General features: G+C 41.8%; 1 protein-coding gene across 11 annotated transcripts in view; it reads right to left on the reverse strand.

The window, feature by feature from the left end:
- Positions 1-24,729, reverse strand: part of lef1 (lymphoid enhancer-binding factor 1) — a 198,809-nt gene that overhangs the window by 54,489 nt on the left and 119,591 nt on the right. For 5 of the 11 annotated variants that reach the window (XR_011353914.1, XM_069925777.1, XM_069925778.1 and 2 more), the window contains exons 6-9: positions 20,259-20,381; positions 18,631-18,793; positions 10,736-10,843; positions 7,766-7,814 (exon numbers count right to left, since the gene is read on the reverse strand). Coding sequence is in view for 8 of the 11 variants with exons in the window: in XM_069925777.1 (XP_069781878.1) it covers positions 7,766-7,814; positions 10,736-10,843; positions 18,631-18,793; positions 20,259-20,381 (443 nt within the window). In the remaining 3 variants the exon portion in view is untranslated. Of the gene's footprint in view, positions 1-7,765; positions 7,818-10,735; positions 10,844-18,630; positions 18,794-20,258; positions 20,382-24,729 lie in introns of all 11 variants that reach the window. The other 6 variants (XR_011353913.1, XM_069925776.1, XM_069925770.1 and 3 more) reach the window with 2 other exon arrangements.

The raw sequence follows: 24,729 nt of genomic DNA on the forward strand, positions 1-24,729 counted from the left end.
CCTAGTACCATCACAAAGGAGAAACAAAAGCATCAAAATCAGGACTGCCAGTCTGTGAAATAGCTACTTTCTGCAGGCTATGAGATTGATAAACAGTATCCTGCAACCAAGTAAATAATACCAAATATTTATTTAAAATTAAATCTGTGTGTATACACATGATTATTATGTGTTGTGTATTGTGCTTGTATGTGTGTGCACTATGGCCTGGAGAAACACTGTTCTGTCTCATTGTATATGTATATTGTATACGAACTTGAACTAGCTACTTATGACAAAAGGGCCACCTTGATTGGCATCTCCCTAGAGCAAGGGGTTTAGATGGGATGGAGTTGGTTAGGTGTGTTCAGGAAGGTTTCTTGACACAATATGTAGATATCCCTACAAGAGGAGAGACTGTACTTGAGTTGGTATTGGGAAATGAACCTTGTCAGGCGTCAGATCTCTCAGTGGGAGAGCACTTTGGAAATAGTGATCATAATTCTAACTCCTTTGCAATATCATTGGAGAGAGATAGGAACAGACAAGTTAGGAAAGCATTTAATTGGAGTAAGAGGAATTATTAGGCTATCAGGCAGGAAAGGGAAGCTTAAATTGGGAACAGATGTTTTCAGGGAAAAGTATGGAAGAAACATGGCAAATATTCAGGGGATATTCATGTGGAGTTCCTCATAGGTACCTTCCAATGAGACAGGGAGGTTATGGTTGGGTTCGGGAACCGTGGTGTAATAAATCTAGTCAAGAAGGAAAGAAAAGCTTACAAAAGGTTCAGAGAGCTAGGTAATGTTAGAGATCTAGAAGATTACAAGGCTAACAGGAAGGACCTTAAGAAGGAAATTAGAAGAGCCAGAAGGGGCCATGAGAAGGAGGTTTAAGGAAAACCCCAAGTATGTAAAGAGCAAGAGGATAAGATGTGAAAGAATAAGACCTATCAAATGTGACAGTGGGAATGTGTGCATGGAACAGAAGGTTCTAGCAGAGGTACTTAATAAAGATTTCAGTATTCACTATGGAAAAGGATCTTGGTGATGTAGTGATGATTTGCAGCAGACGGATAAGCTTGACCATGTGGGTATTAAGAGAGAGGAGGTGCTGGAGCTTTTGGAAAGCATTAAGTCACAGGACCAGATGAGATGTACCCCAGGCTATTGAGGAAGGAGATTGCTCAGCCTCTGGTAATGATCTTTGAATTATCACTGGGGACAGGAGAGGTTCCAGAGGACTGGAGAGTTGCAGATGTTGTTCCTTTATTCAAGAAAGGGAATAGAGAAAGCCCAGGAAATTATAGACCAGTGAGTCTTACTTCAGTGGTTGGTAAGTTGATGGAGAAGATCCTGAGAGGCAGGATTTATGAACATTTGGAGAGGTGTAATATGATTAGGAATAGTCAGCATGGCTTTGTCAAGGGCAGGTCGTGCCTTACGAGCCTGATTGAATTTTTTGAGGATGTGACCAAACACATTGATGAAGGAAGAGCAGTCGATGTAGTGTACATGGATTTCAGCAAGGCATTTGATAAGGTACCCAATGCAAGGCTTATTGAGAAAGTAAGGAGGCATGGGGTCCAAGGGGACATTGCTTTGTGGATCTGGAACTTGCCCAGAAGGCAAAGAGTGGTTGTAGACAAGTCATATTCTACATGGAAGTCAGTGACCAGTGTCCTCAGGGATCTGTTCTGCGACTCCTAATATTTGTGATTTTTATAAATGACCTGGATGAGGAAGTGGAGGGATGGGTTGGTAAGTTTGCTGATGACACAAAGGTTGGGGGTGTTGTGGATAGTGTGGAGGGCTGTCAGAAGTGACAGAGAGCATTGATAGAATTCAAAACTGGGCTGAGAAGTGGCAGATGGAGTTCAACTCAGATAGAGTTCAACTCAGATAAAAGTGGTGGTTCATTTTGATTGGTCAAATTTGATGGCAGAATATGCAGGTACTCCCCGACATTCATCTATGTTCCATTCTGGTCAACCGGTCATATCTCAGAATGGATGTATATCAGAATTGAGTACTTACCTTGTTAGTCAGTGTCCCAGGGTCCATAGGTTGGGTGTGGCCATCTTGGTTCCTGTGCACATGCCCGAGCCTTCGGTAGGCGCATGTGTGATGGGTTCATGTATTGGAGTTTGGTTGGTGCATATGTGAGTGTTAAGCACCCTAACAATATTGAATTTGCGCCCTTAAATATCACGCATGCGCCAACCAAGCTCCAACATGCGAATCCACCATGCATGCGCCAACTGAAGACTCGCATGTGTACACAGGAATCAAGATGGCGACGTCCAGCCTACGGACCCTGGGACACCGACTAACAAGGTAAGTACCCACATTTTGGCTCTTACATGCTCTGTATCCCTGTTATAGTTTGTCAAATACAACATAAACCACGTAAATTTTATTTAAAATTTTTTAAAATTTGCTCGTATGTGCAGATGGAAATAACTTGCATAGGTTGCAAGTCGGGGAGTACCTGTGGTATTAATGGTAAGACTCTTGGCAGTGTGGAGGATCAGAGGACACTCAAAGCAGCTGCACGGGTTGATTCTGTGGTTAAGAAGGCATACAGTGTATTGGCCTTCATTAATGGTCGAATTGAATTCAGGAGCCAAGAGGTAATACTGCAGCTATATAGGACCCTGGTCAGACCCTACTTAGAGTACTGTGCTCAATACTGGTCACCTCACTACCGGAGGAATGTGGAGGCAGTGAAAAGGGTGCAGATGAGATTTACAAGGATGTTGCCTGGATTAGGGTGCAAGCCTTATTAAAAAAAGGTTGTGTGAACTCGGCCTTTTCTCCTTGGAGTGATGGAGGGTGAAAGGTGACCTGATAGAGATGTATAAGATGATGAGAGGCCTTGGATCATGTGGATATTCAGAGGCTTTTTTTCCAGGGCTGAAATGGTTGCCACAAAAGGACATGGGTTTAAGTTGCTGGGGAGTAGGTACAAAGGAGATGTCAGGGGTAACTTTTTTAACCAGAGAGCGGTGGGTGTGTGGAATGGGCCACTGTCAACGTTGGTGGGGGCGGATACGATAGGGTCCTTTCAAAGACTTTTGGATAGATACATAGTGCTTAGAAAAATAGAAGCCTATGGGTAAGCCTAGTAACTTCTAAGGTAGGGGCATGTTCAGCACAACTTTGTGGGCTGAAGGGCTTGTATTGTGTGGTAGGTTTTCTATGTTTTTATTTCTGTGTTTCTAAACCAGTGCTGCATACGGAAGCATAAAAATAGAGAACCTGGATTTTATGGGAGTACTTAAATTAAAATGTTAATTATTCCTTCTAATGTTAATTTTGATGGAAAAAAAATAAAAGCTTTTAATGTTTGAATGAAATATAGTTGAAACCTCTTCACTCAGAGAGGGGTGAGTGTGGAACGAGCTGCCAGAGGAGGAGAGATGATCGGTTCAATTCAACATCTATAAGAAATTTGAATAGATATATGGATGGGAGGGGGCATGGAGGGCTATAGGTGTGATGGGGCTAGGTAGACTAAATGGATTGAAGGGTCTGATTGCATGCAGTGTTCTATGATACTATGCAAATCACATAAACTGATTAAATCAAACTACAGTTTTGTGACATTTGAACAGCTTTCTGGAAAGTTCAATTTACCGAATACTAATTTTTTCAGATATTTGGAAATCAGACATTTTCTTAAAACTCAGATATCTGATTTTCCTCGGGCACACGATGCAAACATTGTGAATGTATTATTTAGGCTACAACATTCTCGCAAAGGTTTAATATCCATTATTTACGTTGTTGGTGGATTTGAGACATGCCCCTCTAGTTAAAATTAAAAATGCCTGGTAACAGGATTTAAACCACTCATTTACAGATGAAGTCTGGGATCTAATTCTTAAGCTGGTTAATACTACATCGTTATGTGCCTGTTATTGTTTGTTAAAGTTGTACATCTGTCTAAAGTTAAATTATCTTGCATCTATTCAAATTTAAATTCTTGTGATAAATGTAAGAGAGATGAAGCTTCTTCAGTCCATATGTTCTGCACATGTCCTAGCCTTGAAAAATATTGGAGGGAGATATTTCAAACTTTATCTTCAATTCTTAAGTAAATTTAGAGCTTAATCCTTTGGTGGCTCTTTTTGGTACAACTGGAGAGGATGATATTCTTCTAACTCCAATTAAATGTGGTTCTGTGTTCATCTCTCTTGGCTGGACATGTGAAATTGTTTAGGTAGAAGGATGCTGCCTTGCCCACTCACGCTCCATGGATGAGGGACATTCTATGCTGTTTAAACCTAGAAAAGATCCGTTATTCAATTAATAATTCAAGCATAAGCTTTCAAATGTTGTGGGGACCTTTCCTGAATTACTTACATAACCTTCAAGCATAATATTATTTTGAAATTTTAAAATTTGCCATTTTATTTCATGAACAAAGTACACTTTTTCTTTAGTCATACACTTTAGGGGGTTTAGAAACACGCTATATGTGATTTTAAAAATCTGTCTTGATATAATTTTGTATTATGGTCGTATTATTGTTTTATAGTTTGGTGAGTTATCTAATTTGTCATTAACATTGTGCATTCCATAAATGTTTTGTATATGCAGGTTTATTTGTGAAAATCAATTTAAAAAAAATAAATATTTAAAAAAGAAAAATGAAACTAGCACTTTTAATGAACTAAGTCAGTTTGGATTTTTTAACACATGAATATCTACAATTGTATCTCTCTTCCACTGAAAAGAACCTTCAACTTTTCTGCCACACTTGAGATAACTGCCCTGTGCTTTATTAATATAGTACCATGAAATCACAGGCACATTAGCATTATATTGGAAACATATAATCATTTTCATTACAGCACTCCCTTATTTGTGCAGTAGGCTCACCTGAAGATTTTGGATAAGACTTGGACTAATGCAGCATGACAAATGATCAATTGAAAGCCAATTGCTTGTCACACACTTGTAGACCTTTACGGACATTCAGAAAATGTAGGTTTTAAAATTTCTTAAACCCCAAAACCACACATAAATTGCTAAATAAAAATATTAAAGTATCAAGGTGTTTGATTATGAAAAAAAGCAAATGACAACAGAACTTTACTGGCTCAAAAGATTCTCATTTTTTAACGCTGCTACAGACATAGTTATATGTTGAAACGTAGCTTTTGCAGGCTTGAAACACATGCTGGCAGCTTCTTCGAACACCACAGAAAATAAACACAGGCAAGTTATCTGCACCAAGCTACCTGTATTCTGTGAATGCGAAGGTTCAGCGCCTGTTAAGATCAGTCACACCTTCCTAGAAATGTAACATTTATGTGCCCTGTAGCGATGGGGCCTGTGGTTGTCAGGCTGTGCCTTTATCTGTCGGTTAATCTAACTGTAAACATACAAGTGGGGCACTGTCTCAGTATTTCATGCCCACCGACACTTCTGTGGCATTCCATTCCTCATCTCACTGCACATAAGACTTGCACCACAAATAATCCTCTTCTAACTACCCATAGGCTCGCCTGATCTTTCCTTGACACATTACAACCCCAGCAATCAATAATTTTGAAGTCTAATGCCCACGTGCTGGTTGTCTACACTAGACTATCGTGGATGTTATAAAGTTAAGATTATTTATGGCAATAAGCCAATTCATACTTGCATGACACACCTTTAATATACTGAAATAAAAGCAGGCTGTAGTTATGAATAGTTTGCAATCTTTGGCTAACATTGGTTTTAATGCCATGTCAGTAGGAGGAGTGCTGGAAATGTAAGAATTCATGAGGTCCAAAGTAATTCATCTGCACAGTCTTCAAGGAAAAGCATCAGGGGAAATCCAGGGAAGATGCCAAGTGGAGGAGACATTCGTGTTACTGAAGCCCACGTCATGATTGTTCCAGTGGTCCAGAACAAAAACAAATATAGTTTTTAAACCAGGAAACAAGTTGCTTCAGGGACAAGTTGTGCTTAGCCTAGATCTACCACAGTCATTTAGATTTGCATATTTTTGCCACAGTGGGAATGAAGTGTGCCAGTATGTCAGAGGAGCAGTAACATTTTGCAAAAATATCATCTAACTTACTCCAAGTGCATTAAAATATTAACATAACAATGTAAAAAAAAAGGCATTGAAAGTTTAAAAAAAAGCTTTGGAGCTATTTGACGCATTGAGCCTGCTCCACCATTCAAAGCAATCATGGCTGATCTGGCCGCGGACTCAGATTTTGACTCAGTTTTCTCTCTCCAATAGTATAGCTGGATATGTCATACAACCCTGCTGTTAACCACTACAGGTACAAAATCATTTATCGGGAACCCTTGGGAGACAGTGTGTTCTGAATTTTGGATTTTTCCAGATTTCGGAAAGCCATGTTTAAGCCCACCCGAATTGTGCTGCCGTATCCACCCCCACCCCCTTCCAGTCACACTGCTGTCCGACTCACCTGCCCGACTGACGCTGCTGGTTTCTCACCCACCTGACTTGCGCTGCCGGTCTCTCTCCCTCGCCTGCCCGACTTGCGCTGCCGTCTCTCTCTCCCCACTTGCCCGTTTTTGGAGCATTCCAGATTTTATATGCCAGGATAAATGATTGTGTAACTGTATTATGCTTTTTGTCTATGTTGACACATACTTACTTCTCCAACTATCCCATTTGACTGATCAGCTCCTACAGCTCAGCCTTGTGGTAACCCAGGCCTTAAAGATACTCCCTCTTTTTTTTATATATATATATATATATACACCCTAAGCTTGCTCTGCAAATTGAAACTGCCTTTTTTTTTTTTAAAAAAATCTTTTTCCAGTTTTGATAAAGGTTTTTCAGCCTGAAGCATGAATTTTGTTTCTCTTTCTGTGGTTTTTTGGGTGATTGCTGAGTGTTTCCAGGTTTTATTAGTTTTATTTCAGCTTTCCAGCAACTACAGTTGTTTTTGATTTCAACTTTCACCATTACTGTCACAATTAACAACAAAATCTCAATTTCCATATCATCCAAAATGCAATTAGATCATTTCTCCTTTTGGAATAGGAATGCAATGACTTCTGTCCACCTGGGAACCAAAATTCATTCAACCCAGGGAAATGGATTTTAGTGCAAAACTCATTTACCTCATTGAGTGAATTCCATAGGCTTCCAACTACCTTATGAATCAATGAACTTCAAAAACAATGTCCATGACTGGTGTGTTATTTCAATGATTTCTTCCTATGCTACAAATAACAGTTTATTAACAGTTTTTCAAGATGGCTTACTTCAACATTGGATAGGAAGCTTGACTTCAGAAGCAAACTCAGCACAGCACAGAATCGGCAAAAACACACACACACACATTTAAAATGAATGCAATAACTACAAGGGACAACTTAACATATACTACCACTTAACACTACTATCTTTCTGGGAGTCACTCCAGAGATTTCAAGATTACTCACAAGATTGTGTAAGATACTCCTTACACAATATCAATATTGATGTGGTTTGAATACAAGGTGCATGTTCAAACTTACAGCAAACAGTTAATAAGCCTACAAAGCCCCACATGCTACCCTTTGGTCAGACGCATTTTGGTGTTCAAGGTGACAAAAGGGGCAAAGCGGAGGGAAATGTTACAATTACACCAGAAAACCCTATCCCCACCGCAATGGAATTACATTTATCCTGTGACAGGATCTGGTAAGAAAGGATTCAATTCAGCAGGTTGCATGTTTACAAAAGGCACTGGATCCACACTCTAAAGTGTGAGATTTTACTTCATCATTGGAATTTCCAGGAATTATTTGATTTTTCTTACCTGAAGTGGTTTCCTGCATCTTTTCACGTTTCCTCTTCTTCTTCTTCCCCTTCAACATTTGAAACAAGTTCAAGATAGTTTATAGATCAGTTATTTACAGAACACATATATATCTCACATCATTATTGCTCTTCCTTCATCACTGTTCATTCCGTACTTTTGCCCCAGGAGAACTTCACTCTGAATGTCCTCATCATCTTAATATCAAGTGGACACACAAGCCTCGAGTCATCAGGCTAAAAAGCACAGAGACAGGCCTTTCTGTCCAAATCGCCCATGCTGACCAAGTTGTCTATCTGCTTGCACTTGGCCCATAATCTCTCTACCAATCAACCTCAAAGACACAAGAGGGAGAACTTTAACTATCCTTACCTTCCACCATTTAAGATGGTAAAAATGAGATGGTTTTTAATAACCATTTGGTTTTGATCTTAACATTGCCTCATCTGATGAGATCCCCACCTCAGTTAGGCAAGATGATCAAGTCCCAATGCATTCTGTGGGCCTAATGCATCAATAGGACTCAGATGACAAATTAAAGGAGTGGTCAACAGTTTAATGGTGGCAATACTTGCATCCTGTTCTGAAGACACAACAGGCTCTTCATTGTGAGTTCATGAAGCTTTCTTCATGAGTCCAAGAGGTACCCATATAAACACAAGGAACACATGGGTGGGGCAATGATGCTGCCACTAGAGCTGCTGCCTCACAGCTCCAGTGACCCATGTTCAATCCTGACCTCTGGTGCTGTCTGCATTGAGTTTGCAAGCTTACCCTGTAACCGTGTGGATTTTACCAGCCCCTGCCCCGTGGGTTCCTCCAGCATCCCAAAGATGTGCAGATTGGTAAGCTGATTGACCCAGGAATGTAGATGAGTGATAGACTCTGAGGGAGGTTTCATGGAAATGTGGGGATCAGTGAAGGAATAGTGTAAAAATCGGTGGTCAATGGTCATCATAGACCTGTTGGGTCAAAGGATCTGCAACCAAAAATTGAAATGAAGCCATGCCAGCATATGTACTGCTTATTTCATGCCATTTCCTGACAAGCAGGTAACTTTTGTTATGAGCAGAATGATGGCCATGTTTAACCAGATCCCAATACAAGAAGCATTTGTTGCTCCTCCTTCTGCTCCCAATTGGTCAGTCACTCACTCTGATACATTTCCAGCTGTACATTTGTACGCTCACCTATATGTCCATCCTGGGTGACTCAAGTTAACGCGCAGAAAGCAACTCACCAGGAAATGGAATAAAGCATTTGTTGGGCTATAGTGCATTCACCCACGCAGGAAGGATTTGAAGCATTGGAGTTTGAGTTTCCAGTTAATGAGAAAAAGGGAGGAATAAGCCTTTTGGCATAAGGAAAGATCTCAAGTGTCAAGGATGCTTTGTAATAAGATTCATGTTACAGCAAAAGTACTATAACTAGCAGTGGTGATATCAGGAGCCAAGTTCCAAAAGCTTCATAACAGAGAATCTATTTACAACCTTACAATAAGGTTGTGGGTATATGACTCCGTCTGGGCAAGGGGCAATGAAGTGTTCTTGGAATCTTAACAGTCTATAAAAACTAAGTTCCCCTTCTGTATGCTTCTACCTGAAACATAATACAGGAACTAATTTTTGTGGGGCTCTGATAAGATACCATGACAACATAGGCAAATAGATTCATTTTATTTCAATTGCTCCTTTATGTACTGAGTTCAAAACTGCATCAGCTAATTTTATAGTTAATTCTGACTAACATGAAGGTCAATATATTTTTTGAAAATATTTAATGAACTATAAGAACACAACCTGAACCAAAATTAACTAGTTCCATACTGAGTAGTTCTGGGCCCCAATAGGTCAATGAAATTCAATCACACGTAGAAGCAAGAACCCAAGCTCACACTCCAGGCTGGTCAGTCTGTCAGGGGTTTGGTCTCAATTGCCAGTTAGTGAAATGAAACTGGCCTCATCCAAATGGCTTGCTCTGGGGGGGAAAAAAAATCCATCCAGAATCTTAATCATTGCACATGAAAATTTTTAAGTGAACTCTGCCGTCTATCTGATTGAAAAAGGACATAATCGTTGACTGTCAAAATCCCCATGATTAATTGGCCACCTGGATTAGGCAAATGAAAGCTCTGAGGAGCCACATCTTAATGAATGAAATAGATGGCTGGGAATAATGGGAGAGAAAGGAAGATCTTAAACTTAAATGAGCATCACTTTCTTCAAATAAATTGTTTTGTTTTAGAATTTGAAACTACACCTGTCACAGAAACTATCTGATTTTCTCTCCCATTGATCAATAATGAGCAAGCTTCCTATTCAGATAATGAAAACCATGGTCAACTCTCATGTTTGGTGGAGATTTATCTGCTCATTTGCATTAATCTCTAAAACATCGCAACTCATACACAACAGAGATAAAAGTATCACCCACTTCTACTCCTTCAACAAAGAAAGGCTTGCCAGGTTCTTTCCTGTGAACACCACATCATTTCAACAAGACTCACTCTAGACTGGTGATGTTCTCATCAAGCTGAGAATTTATTAAGAAATAGATTTGAAAGATGTGACTTGAGCTTGTGAGATGACAGCTGTATTTGCTGCAAACATTCACAGCTGATACCATAATGACCATCAATTTGAATAAGCACTAATTTGAAATAAGATCAAACAACCCCAATCAACCCCACGGAACAAAGGTGCAGCATTCTACAAATTGAATGCGCCTCAATTTTCCTGTGTTAGTTCTGGCTTTTTTTCCTTGAAGAACAGTGAGCCTTCTTATATTAAGGAGCAGAGGTGATGGTAGCAGAGTTCATAAGGTTTCTCCTTCAGAAACTGAATATATTTCATGCAAGTAGTGTCTGAAAATTTGTTTATTTAGCAATCCAGGAGGCAAAAGAAGATGCCTGAAATAAAATAAAAGCCTAAGACCCTTTTAGATCCCGAGACAAAGCTTTAAGAAACTTACATAGTTATCCCGTGCAGACCAGCCTGGGTAAAGTTGCATGTGAAGTTGCCTCTCTTTCCGAGCCAATTCGTAATACTTGGCTTGCTCCTCGCGAGACAAGGCATGCCACTAGAAGAATAGATGGGTGGGAAATTTACTCATCACATCTAGCTAGGCAGAAGCAGCATGGAGCAACAAGTTAGAAATGGAGGACTGCAGTTCATGAGGTAAGCAAGAAAATCTCCATATGCTGGGGTCCAATGCAGCACACAACAGTTCTGGAGAAACTCAGTAGATTGTGCAATATTCATAGGAAGTTTAAAAAAAAGTCGATGTTTCGAGCCTGAGCATTTCATTGGGAATATGGGAAAATTCCACATTCTGAGGAAGGGGGTCAGGCCTGAACCGTTTTCTGCCTTTTACTTTGTAAGGATGCTACATGATCTGCTGAGTTTGTCCAGCACTTTTGTGTCCTGCAGTTGATTTGTACTAACAATTATCTTAGAGGTTTATTGGCAAAGGTTCATTAACTGATGAGTGGAGATGGATTGGAGCAAACAGCCTACAGTGGCATCCCATCTCTCTAGTTATTAGGACCACTGATCTACAGTAACATGGGTTCTCCAGCTTGAACGCTCATAGGTATCTACTCCCATGATAACTGGTTGGGTTTCATGTGACAGTGTCGGGTGGTGCTGATGAATCCAGCAGTCCGCAACAATTAGTCACCCAGTGTGGAAATGCACCCTTTAAGAAGAGTCAACACAGTGCTGAGATGTAGAGCTCAGGACTGCTCCCTGACCAGGACCAGAAGCAACTACTCCATGTATTGTCAGACTACTCCTGTTAGATGTGGTGCAAATGGCTGCCTCCCTAACTCTTTGTTTGGTTGCACAAGCTTGAAAGCCTGTACCCAACATTGCTATTATGGAGATGTGTCTGGGCTAGGGAGAGTGCTCTGTGGCAAAGTAGATAATGTAAAGGCTTTGAGGTGTTTAGAAATGAGTCATTTGCCAGAAGGAGTCGCAGCCTCTGTCCTGTTCTAACCACATTGTTTGTGTGTGGTCCTGTTGAATTTCTGATCAATGGTGACACCTCCTCCTCCCCAGCATGTTGATGGTGGGGGAATTAGTGACAGTAATGCTATTAACTATTAATGTAGCAAAGGTAAAGATACATCACCAATGTTTCGGGATTGAGCCCTTCATCAAGGCCCTTTGCTACATAAAGGCTCTGTTTGACCTGCTGAGTTTCTCCAGCATTTGTGTGTTCTTTCACTTAACCACGGGGTCAACAGAATCCTGCGTTTTACCTATTAAATATTAACAATAGACTGCTAGGGTCTCTTATCGGAGATGGTTTTTGGCTGACACTTTAGTGATGCAAATGGTATTTGTCACTTTTATGCCTGAGAATTGACCAAGACTAGTTGCGCACAAGCAGATAGTGCCTCACTGGCTAAAGTTGAGTGAACATTGTGCAATCGTCAATGAGCATCCCCACCTCTGACCTTGAGCTGGGAGGAAGGTCACTTGTAAAATAACTGAAGATCCCATCAACTCCAGTTTTACCAGTGCTCCTTGATACCACACTTGGTCAAAAGCTGACTTCACCTCCAAAGCTCTAGAACAAAGTGGTCCTGGGAATGCCCAAACTGGGCAGTGATGGGTAGGTTTTATATAAACACAGAAACAAGAGCAGGCACTTTGCCCCCACCCCCCCCCACCCCCCCCCCCCCCCATCCCTGCTCTGCCTCATTTCCTGTCCTGACTGAATTTCCATTGCTCTCTTGAGAAAAGAAGTAAAATGGTTTGTTATCCTATGGGTGAAGAAATATTTTCTCACATCATTTTTGAATGGCAAACCTATTATCTTGTTACTGCACCCACTTATCCTAGACTTTAACCATAATCCTTCCAACTATCCTAATGTCCTCTCAGAATTGAGTTCTCAGATTGCAATTGATTCTTAGAGCATGGAAACTGGCCCTTCAGCCCACATCCATGCCAACTAAGTTGCCCACCTGAGCTAGTCCCACTATTCCACGCTTGTCCCAGTGTCTGAGTTAATTGCATTTTAGTTCCCTTCTCCTTTGCCTCCCTTATTATGAGTGCCCTCTCCTCCATTAAACTCGGGATTTTGAGCAAGGCTCTTATTTAATTTCAAATGTTCTCATTTTCACATACCCAATGTTTCAAGTCAAACACTTCGTTATTTAACAAATGATTTACAGGGTACCACGCACCACATGATAGTTTTGTCAACACCTGTCATTGCTTTGGGACTAGACCAACTGGATTGGATTTGTTCTACTTTTCGTTGAGTAGCTGTTAGTGTGGTAACTACACAGGAAAAGCTTGGTCTGCAGTGCAGGTCTTCAATTTTACAGTCAGGTTGATGTTCAGCTCTATATCCTTTGCCGTCTCCATTCCAGTTTCTTGATAACCCATGAAGCGAATCAGACTGATGGAAGACTGGCACTATGGTAGAGGGTCCCAAGAGGAAGCCCAGATGCATTATCCACTTGTCTTTGCTGGCTGAACCTGGCTGTGAACAATTCAATCTCATTGCATGATGGACCCCACTACTTATGGGGATGTTTCAGAAGCATCCCCCCCCACCTCCCATTTGCTGATAAATTGTCTTTGCCTTTTACAAAAAGGGAATTACCCAGTCTTCTTCACTCCACAGCATTTTCCCTGAATGTGGCTATAATATATTGATAACAATAAGACAATGGTTGCTTACAGTGAAGTGAATAGATGTAGCCACAAGCTACTTCAAAGAAGATACACACACGTAATGTAATCAGGTTAAGCTCTGAGTTTTATTAGGGCTCAGGCCAACTTTTATTCTTGCAATGTTCCTGCAGTGGCCCCACTTGGCTGATGTTACAACATGCATAACAAAAGCGGGTTTCCCGCGCACGGGTACTTTCCTGCATAATAATGCCCTTCTTCCCCGGGCGCTGTCTCTGTCTGTTGGCTACGTATTAAGGCCAGTGCTATTTTGGGGTTGCTGGCCTTTAAGGTGCCCTTGCCGTTTACCCGCCAATTTAATTATTTGGGCCTGCCGCTGTGCGGCCTGCTGGCCTTTGGTTGCACTAACCACCGGAGGGCCAGTTCGATTACCGCAGTGGTGGACCATCACACAGGCAACATTTGTAAATATATAGGGATTATTTACTGCATCCAGTGCTCCTGATCTGGCCTCAGGGGAGACTATATGAAGATAGGGAGATCATTTCTTTGAGCATCTTTGCTCTGTCTGCTGCAGTAAAAGGACATCCCAGTGGCCAACCATTAATTCAAGTCAGCATTGCCCCACTGACATATCTGTTCATGGCCTCATGTACTGCCAAATTGAAGCCACCCACAAATTGGAGGAAAAACATGTAATGTTCTGTCTTGTAATATTCTCTAAGTGGACGGCATCAATATGGACCTCCAAATTGATAGAAGGAAACGGTAGGAAGATAAGAGCAGAGGAGAGAGAGAGAGAGAGAGAAGGGGAGTTTATCTTCCCACCATTTCCTTCTATCAGAGAGTCACCCTTATTAGTCCTCTATTTTATTCTCTCTCTCTCTTCTATTACTCTCTCTCTTCTATTACCTTTTACCTGTTACCTCCATCTTCCCTCCACCCCCACTTTTTATTCGGGTGCCTACCTGATTTTCAGTACTCCCAAAGAAAGGCTCAGGCCCAAAACGCTGACTGCATATTGCTGCTTGCTGAGTTTCCCCAGCACATTTGTATTAGGTGTTTGCGAAGCTTCCGATTCTCACAGAAATGTAACTACCAGCGAAGGAGAGCCAGTCCAGCCTGCACGAGACTCCTACTGTTTTCTATAGATGCTGCGTGACCTGCTGAGTTTCTCCAGCACCTCCACAAGACCAATAGCAAGCGTGATTGACTCTTCAGGCTCAAGGGTAATTAGTACATCAATGGGAAATAAATGCTGACCTTGCCCCTAATATCCACAAGCTGCATGTACAATGGATAAAAAAGCAATCTTTGCCTGAGCATCTCATGAACCTTCAGGTTCACACAAGGAGTCAAGACACAGACACAGACTGAACTTTTCCAGAGGTCCGCATGTCATATCTTGTCTGTCTTTCATCCTGAAAAGTCCTGGTGCCTTCAGGTATCAACGATTAATATTCCAAAAATTTGTAATAAAATGTTAGCCAAATGTCTTAATTTTACTTGAACATTTTTATTTATTATACATTAATTGGGGTAAAATCATTTGGAGAAGAATTATCCAATCAGATAATTAATTAGTGGAAGATGTTTTGTTCCAAATGGGGATAAACAAAAAAAGTCTACAGATGCTGGGGTCTTGTGGAGTACACAAAGGTGCTGGAGAAACTCATCAGGTTAGGCAATATCGATAGAAAACAATAGCTAGTCAAAATTATGTGCTCAAAGAAGGGATCAGCCCAAGTCAGAACCATGACTGTGTGGCCAGGCACAATTCCAATGCCATCTACAAGTTTGCCGATGACATCACAGTTGTCGACCGAATCACCAACAGCAATGGGGAAGTGTACATGAGGGCGATAGATCAGCTCGCTGAATGGTTGTGTAACAACAACAACCTAGTGCTCAATGTCAGCAAAACTAAGGAGGTAATTGTGGACTTCAGGGGAACATGACCCATCCTCACTGAGGGCTCAGTAGGGGAGAGAGTCAAGAACTTCAAATTCCTGGGTGTCAACATCTCCGAGGATCTATCCTGGAACCTCCATGTTGGTACGATCAGAAAAAAGGCTCGCTAGCAGTGTTTGAGGTGTTTCTGAGGTGCCTGAGGAGATTTGGTATGTCACCGAAGACTCTCGTAAACCTCTACAGGTGTTGAGTGGAGAACATTCTGGTTGGTTGCATCATTGTTTGGTATGGAGGTGTCAACTCTCAGGACAAGAATAAACTCCAGAGGGTTATTAACTATAACATCAAGGCACCAGACTTCACTCCATCGAGGACATCTACATGAGGTGGTGTCTTAAAAAAGTAGTCTCTACCCTCAAAGACCCCCACCTCTCAGGCCATGCCCCCTTCACTCTGCTACCATCAGGGAAAAGGTACAGAAGCCTAAAGACAAGCACTCAATGGCACAAGGGCAGCTTCTTCCCTGCTGCCATCAGATTCCTGGATAATCAATGAACCCATTTTTTTTTATATTTATTGTAGTAAGATGGTTTATAATATGAATGGTTGGACAACATTGCTGCTGCAAAACACTGAATTTCACGACTTGTTCACAACAATATATTCTAATTCTGATTCTCAAATAATGAAGTAGATGCTGCATGAAATGCTCCGTTTCTCCAGCACTTGTGTGTTATTTTATGTTCCGGTGCTGTGCAAAATCATGAGAGGAATAGATCGGGTGAACACAGAGCCCTTTGCCCTGAGTAGTGGAATCAGTAATCACAGGATGTAGGTTTAAGGTGAGGGAGGAAAGATTTAACAGGAATGTGAGGGGTAACCTTTTTACACAGTGGGTGGTAGGTGTATGGAATGGGCTGTCAGAGAAGGTGATTGAGTCAGGGGCTGTTGCAAAGTTTGAGGCAAAAATTTGATACATGGTTGGATAGTTTTAGAGGGATACAAATAAAATGCAGGCAGGGGGGCAAACTAGTGTGGATGGGACTCTTTGGTCGGCATGGGTAAGTTAGGCTGAATGGCTGTATCACTCGGTGATTCCAGTGGGTAATCAATAGTTGGAACATGAGGCTAATTTGATGCTGCGCCATGTCTCCTGGAATTTTATCCAATCAAAATGGGCATCTCTCTTTTATGAGATCACCAGGTTTGTGCAGGTAGTTTAAACATTCTGAAAAATTTCTTACAAAACAGTTCCTCTGATTCATTCTCAATTCACCCTGTCTCCTCTCCCACATTCACCCTTTGACAATAAAGAAGGCTGTTGGTCAAATGCACTTCAGAATCACCCTGCAGTACAAACTTGTCAAATCTAAGGGGGTTGTCAGTGGCACTTTTCTTTTCGTTATGTATCAAATGACAGAACAAACGAGCATAGCCAGAAGCAACCATAACTGAAGGGACAGATATTACTTATAAACTGACATTGATAATTTTCACAAGGTATGAAAGGCTGGAACTCTTTGTGTAGGAATGCCAGTGGGCTTGCACAGGACCTTTGTGTGACCCAGCATCGATCCCATGCGGTTTATCTTTGTGTTCACAATGCTGCCTCCCTCTGCAAGCGTTGCAACCACTGCAAATACTCTGGGATGTGTTCTGTACCAATATGCTTTGAGTAATGTGGGATGCAAAGTTTCCCAGGAGTTTCCAGGAATCACTGGTTAATCCCTTTCGAAATTGACGTGAGAAAGCTGGCAGAAAGTTTGCAGGTTCCATGTTAAAAAAAAATGCTTGTCATTTTCTTTGAATGCTTTTGTTGCATTAGATGTTCAGGATAAGAAGGTAGAGTCTACTGACTGAGCAAGCCATCAGGAGTGAAAGGGCATTTTATGAAATTTCCAATAAATTATCAACCTGATCTGGTATCCCAATGATGGCCGGTAATTTAGAATTGTAGTGGATTGGTTGCCAGTGCTGGATAAGATAGTGTGAAATATTCAAAATTACTTAAAGGAATACCCCAAATAAAGCTTTGCTTTTGGAAGAACATGGTGACTCCAGGAGAGCAGCGAACACTTAATTGTCTGCTATCTTATTGTGACTGAACCCCAGAATGTGGAGGAAGGGAGGCAAGGGAAATGAATTAAAGGAATTGTTGCATAAAACATTTTTCTGAGTGTTTAAATGATGTCATGTGATAGTGCCTGCCAATTCTGATTCCAGGAGTTATGTCACACAACCTCAAACTTGGTTAATGTTCCAACTTGATTACTGAATATACTCATGTAATAGTCGAATTTTATGAACCAATTTTTAGAGTAAGATTTAGTGGTCAACTATTATACACATACTACTTTTGTCTGTGTAAGTACCTGCATCGTTTGAGACATCAGAAGTTCTGATGGGTGGGCAGGCGGGACCACGGTCAGGGTGTCGGGAGCTCAGATGGGCAGGAGGCTGGGGCCAAGTCAAGAGTCCACAGTAAGGGCGTCGGGTACTCAGATGGGTGGGTGGCCGAGGCCAAGTCGAGAGTCTACAGTCAGGAGATTGAGAGCTTGGATGGGTGGGCAGCCAGGGCCAGGCGAGAGTCTGCGGTTGGGGTGTTGGGATCTCTAGTGGGCGCATGGCCTGGATCTAGGCGAGAGCCTCCGGTCAAGGCATTGGAAGCAGGTGGCTGTGGCCAAAAATAGTGGTGGTGGGGGGGGGTGTCGTCTTTTACATGCGATATATGGAAAGCACCAGATTTTTGGACCAATCAAAATAAAATATTTTTTAAAAAATAGGAGGGTGGAGTTTGACTTTTATATTGTATCATCTATGACATAAGTATATACAGTGTCCACACTGGAACATAACACCTTTAAATGAGTACATTGATAGGAAAGGTAAAGATAGGTTTAAAGAGAGAGGCCAAAAGTGGGAGAATGGGATTATCTTGCAGCGTTGTCAAGTTGGGCTGAAGGGTCTGTTTCTGTGCTGTATGCCTCAATGACTCTACATCTCCCTCCATTGCTGGTAACAGGCAATTTCCCCTTGATTATAACATTGATTAAGTGAAAATGAGATCACAATGGGCATAGCTTTGGAAAACAAACCCAATCCAGCATGATCACCACACAGTGTTGCAATTTTCTATTTATTTATTGGATACCAGAAATCAATGGAAAGACCAACATTTATTGCCAATCCCAAACAGTCCTTTAGGAGTGATAATGGTGCATCATCTTCCTAAATCACTGTAGTAGGCTGTCCACTCTAAAATAATTTCCAAAATCCAAACTTTATTGAATCAGAGCATCCACTTACCCTCCTGCCAAGAATCTGATTGATGGCTGCACTCTCTTTTAATGTGCACTCTGCTACCACATTCGCTCTCATTTCCTTCATGTATAACATGAAGGCATTGAGAGGCTTCTTGATGTGAGGTTTTTTTGCCTCCTGTTCTTTCCTTGTTTCGTGCTGGGATTTTCTGTGGACAGAAAATAAACACTGCTGTAAAACATGGAGGTCTGCAGATACAATGGTTGAAGTAAAAGAGCAATGCTGGAAAAACTCTGCAGGTCAAACAGTGCAGTTTATAGAGCAAAAAGGTAAAGATACACAACCAATATTTCAGGCTTGAGCCTTTCATCAGGTGTTTGAAAAAATGTGGGCAGGTGCCTGTTTGACTTGTTGAGTTTCTCCAGCATTGTGTTTTTACTTAAAAGAATACTGATGACTAACACAAATTATTTCCACTGTGGGAGCAACCACTTTAAAATAAAATTGTTCCTCCAACCTGTGCTATTTCCTAGAAGATGATAGCATAGGCCAAATAGACCCTTGTTCCTGTTTCCATCTGCCTTCTACCTCTTCCCATTTTCCTAGTCTATTTCAGTACTTGCTTATCTCTCAACCCACCCCTCCACTGATCTTCTCCACTTATTGTTTCCCCACCTCCATTTATCCAATATCCTATTGCCTATAGGTCCCTCCTCACTCCTCCCACCTCTTTTTTTTATGCTTATGCCTTTTACCCTCATGAAAGAATCCCAATCTGAAAGTTTGACTGCCCATGATACTTCTTGGAAGCTCCCTGACCTTTGGAGTCCCTCCAGTTCCCCTCTGCTTGCCCAAGACTCCAATATCTACAGGTTCCTGTGTTTCTCTAATTCCTGGAGCTGTTTTGCCATGCAATAAGATCATATCTGATGTACCCTGCTGAAGCTCCATCACACCTCAAATCTTGCCTAACAAGAACACAACAGCACCGTACAGGCCCTCGATGTTGTGCCGGCCAATATATTCCTTATAAAAAGTACTGAACTCTCCCTACACTGTAACCCTCTATTTTTCTTCCATCCCTTTTCCTGTCTAAGAGTCTCTTAAATGCCCCTAATGTTTCAGCCTTCACCACCATCCCTGTACTCAGCCTTCTGGTTTGTCCTTCCAAAATGCATCACCTCACACTTTTCCAGATTGAACTCCATCTTCCACTTCTCTGCTCAACTCTACATCCTGTTTCTATCCTTAAGTGTCCTTCGACCATCTTCAGCTCCATCCATAACTCCTCCAACCTTTGTATCATCTGCAAACTTACTGACCTATCCTTCCACCTCTTCATCCAGGTCATGAATAAAGATCACAAAGAGCAGAGGTCCCAGAACCTATCCTTGTGGAACTCCACTAGTCACCAACCTCCAGGCAGAATACTTTCCTTCCACTACTACACTCTGCTTTCTACCTGCAAGCCAAAATCAAACAGCATCTCCAGAAAGAGAAACAATGAACAGCTCTGACAAAGGATCTTTGACCTGAAGCAATTAACTGCTTCTCTTTCCACAGATGCCACCTGACCTGTTGTTTTGTGCATTCTCTATTTTTATTTCAGATTTTCAACATCTGCAGTTTTTTTTAAAGAATCTTTGAATAAAATCCCCAAATTTTCAACTTACGTGTTCATGAGTTCAATCTCGTTGTGAATGGGTTCTTGCTTGATTTGGTGATTCTGAATGGTGGGGTGAGGAATTCCAGTTGTGTGAGGACCAGGGTGAGTTGGAACCATGGGGTGTGAAAACCTGAATCACAACAGAAAAAGAAAATTTGCGTTCAACACAGCACTAAACCCAGACTCTCTGGAGTTGTTTGTAAACTCAACTGCAGAAGAAGTGTCTGAATGCAGCAAATTTCCCACTGATCACATAACAGGAGTGTAAATGCAGATATTTATGTCAAGCCAACCTTCAGCAACTACACAGTCACATGGTGTTTTTATGTTGGGCCTCCACTTTGAGACTGGTTTCAAACATGGATAAAATTTTTAATTTGCCTGTTTTTGGAGCAGCCTTAAACGACTGTTGCCATTACGCCATCGTCATAAATACACGGCAGAGCAATGGCCGTCTTTCCTGCCCATAATATCCCATGTAGCTGGAACCACTCTGTATTTCCTAGAATGGTTCCAGCTGCGTGGGGATTATGGGTAGGGTAGATATCCGTTGCTCTGCCCTGTATTGAGCCACTGGCGCCGACGAGCGGCCCAAAGGCTGAAGCAGTCTAGTGAGAAGCTAGAGGATTGAGCTGCCATTGGGGCTGTCACAGCCCACCCCAGCCGCCCCTTGACAACTCCATTGGCCTGGACTCCACTGCCCTGACAATCCCCACAGGCTGTCCCTGCCCTAACGGCACCTGTGGGAGAGAGATGTGAATGGGATCACAGGCTGATGGTGAAATCAGCCCACCCCTAGCTATCCATGCAGCGGACGTTGTTCCATCTCTAGCATTACCTTGGAGGAATTGGAGTCACCACCTTGCAGCCGCTCACGGACCATTTAAGTTTTCCGACAAGAGGGTGGGAGAATTTCCGCCTTTACATTCAGATTTTTTGCTTTATAAAAGGCCCACATAACAGAGGGTTCCAGGAGCTTAACATATGTTTGACGACCTTTAACCAAATATAATTGGTGTGAGGCCAATATATTAGGGCAAAAATTTGGTCTAATGAAATAGATCCAAGGAGTGGTTTGAAAAAAGAGTTAGATAGTGAAGCAAAGAGGTTTGGCAAAGGAATTCCAGACTAAGAGTCAAACCACATGAGAAAAGGCACTCCAGCCCATTGATCTATACTAATTTGATTTTCCAGCACCCAGCCCATAGCCTCTATGCCTTGGTGATTCAAATACTTGCCTAGATATTGAATCAGAGTATTACAGCATGGAAACACATCCTTCAACCCATGGAGTCGTGCTATCTTGCACTCTTTACACTAATCCAACATTGATCCCATTTTATTCTGCTTCAAGATTCTACCATTCACCTTCAAACTTGGGGCATTTTAAAACGACCAATTAGCCTACTATTCTGCTCATTTTTGGTATATGGGAAAAAACCAGTACCCTGAGGAAAGGTTTGCAATAACAGGGAAAACATGCATACTCTGCTCAGACAACTCAAAGGATGAGTTGATGAGATGAGAGTTTATTGTCATATACACACACACAGATGTGCCAGAATTCTAAGTTGCTGCAGCCACACAGATACACAAGGTTGGTACAGGTACACCACCACGGTAGTACATAGTTAGTGTTGTGGTTTAGCACAACATTATTTCAGTGTCACCGATCTGGGTTCAAAGTCGACACTGTAAGGAGTTTGTACATTCGCTGTGTGTCTGCATGGGTTTCCTCCAGGTGCTCCGGTTTCCTCCCACCCTTCAGAGGTTGTGGGTTAATTGGGGTACTCAGACAGGAGAGGCTCATGGGCCGGAAGGGCCTTTTGCTATGCTGTATGTCTATTTATTTTTAAATTGCATGTTAAATGACTACAATTTGCCAAGAGAGGAAAGAGATGATAAGAGATAATTGTGGTGAGCTCAATGCTACGACAGCACCAGCCACCCAGGTTTGAAACCGCTGCTGTCTGTAAGGAATTTGTATGATCTCCCGATGACCTTTGTTGGGTTTTTTCCCGGGTGTTCCGGTTTCCCTTCATATTCCATGCAAGTACAGGGTTTGGTAGGTTAATAGGATGGCTGCATCATTAACATTTTAAAAATTAAAATCATAAATATAAAATTTATAAATGTTCAGAGTTTTGCAGTTAATGCCAAAAAAAATGTGATGTTACAACAGTGCAGACAGAAAAGAGGTTAGGAGATTATGGAGAGATCTGATAGTGAAATGGAGAATCTTTTGTGAAGTTAACTCCCAACTGCACATTAACAGGCCCAATGGTTAATGAGTCACAACACATGAATGATCACAATTTCAATTAAAATTCACTACAGAGCAGAACACAGTCCATGAAAAAGTGTCCAGAGCTTTTGGAAGTGGGTTGGTGCAAGGGAAGTCTCACTTAGTATAAAAATTCCAAAAGACTATATTTTATTTGTTAGAGAAACTGCAGAATGGTACATGGAATAGACCCCATTTGTCTTTGAAGCTGATGTATACCTCAACACAGTAAATTACTATTTGAACGCTTTCAAATGCAACAGGAAAAGTTTTGCCACCTTGTTGGCTAATTTCAGAGAATGGTTATCTCTGTTATAAAACAGCCAAAAGCCTACATCCCAGATCACAGAATATTCAACCAGACTTGGTATTATCAGGAGGAAAGGAAACCCCTACCCCATGTGGATACATCTCTCTTGACTTGGTTCTTCTGAAGAAAGATCAGTGTCCTGGAACACGAATACTGTTTTTCTCTCTCTCCAGAGACACTGCTTGATCTGCTGTGCATTTCCACTATTTTGTGTCTTCATTTTAACCAAGCCAGAAACTTGCAGTTTCTACATTGTTGAGGCCAGATGAGAGCTCTCAGACATCTCCTATTACCTAGCCCTACAAAAGAATTCCACCATAAAACATCAAGCCACTGTCTCATATTTAAAAAATGGCTTCCGCTCCACCACCATCAACTCAGCCCTTACCCACATCTCCTCCATTTCCCATTTATCTGCCCTGGCCCCCTCTGCCCTTAGATGCAACAAAAACAGGATCCCCCTTGACCTCACACCACCAGCCTCCATATCCAAAATATTATCCCCTGCAATTTCCATCACCTACAACATGATCCCACTACCAGGCACATCTACCCCTTTCCACCTTCCATATAGACCATTTCATTCACGACTCCTTCGTCTACTCATCTTTTCCCTCTAATCGTCCCTTTGTTACATTCCCATGTGACCACTGGAAGTGCCCCACTTGCACCCACACCTCCTCTCTCACCATCTTTCAGTGCCCCAAACAGTCCATTTATGGGGTTCATCTACTGCTTCTGGTACTCTACATTGAAGAGAATGGATGCAGACTGGGAGATTGCTTTGCTGAGTACCTTCACTCTCTCCACATATAACCATATAACCACTTGCAGCACAGAACAGGACAGTTCGGCCCCACTAGTCCATGCCGTAACAAATTCCCACCCTCCTAGTCCCACTGACCAGCACCTGGTCCATACCCCTCCAGTCCTCTCCTCTTCATGTAACTATCCAGTCTATCCTTAAATGTAACCAATGATCCCGCCTCGACCACGTCTGCCAGAAGCTCATTCAACATTCCTACCACCCTTTGCGTAAAGAAATTTCCCCTTATAATTTTCCCCCTTCAAACTTAAACCATGCCCTCTAGTTTGAATCTCCCCAACTCTTAATTGAAAAAGCCTATCCACATTTACTCTGTTTGTCCCTTTTAAAATCTTAAACACCTCTATCAAGTCCCCCCTCAATCTTCTACGCTCCAGAGAAAAAAGCCCTAGTCTGCACAACCTTTCCCTGTAACTCAAACCTTGAAATTCTGTCAACATTCTCGTGAACCTTCTCTGCACTCTCTCTATTTTGTTTATATCTTTCCTATAATTTGGTGACCAAAACTGTACACAGTACTCCAAATTTGGCCTCACCAATGCCTTGTACAATTTCATCATAACCTCCCTACTCTTGAATTCAATACTCCATTTTATGAAGGCCAACATTCCAAATAGCTTCTTCACCACACCATCTACCTGAGTATCAGCCTTGAGGGTACCATCACTCCTAAATCCCTTTGTTGCTCTGCATATCTCAATAGCCTACCATTTAATGCATATGACCTATTTAGATTTGCCTTTCCAAAATGTAACACCTCACACTTATCTGTATTAAATTCCATCAGCCATTTCTCAGCCCACACACACCTCCAGCCTTCCTAAATCACCTTTTAATCTATGGTAATCTTCCTCACCGTCCACAACACCACCAATCTTTGTATCATCCGCAAACTTGCTTATCCAATTCTCCACCCCTACTTCCAGATCGTTAATATATATAACAATGACAAGGATCTCCCAGTGGCCACCCAGTTAAATTCCATGCCCCACTCCTGCACCGTCATGGCCTCATGCACTGCCAAACCAAGGCCACCCATAAATTGGAAGAGCAGCAAC

Source organism: Narcine bancroftii, chromosome 3 (assembly GCF_036971445.1).
Source record: "Narcine bancroftii isolate sNarBan1 chromosome 3, sNarBan1.hap1, whole genome shotgun sequence".
Taxonomy (NCBI): Eukaryota; Metazoa; Chordata; class Chondrichthyes; order Torpediniformes; family Narcinidae; genus Narcine; species Narcine bancroftii.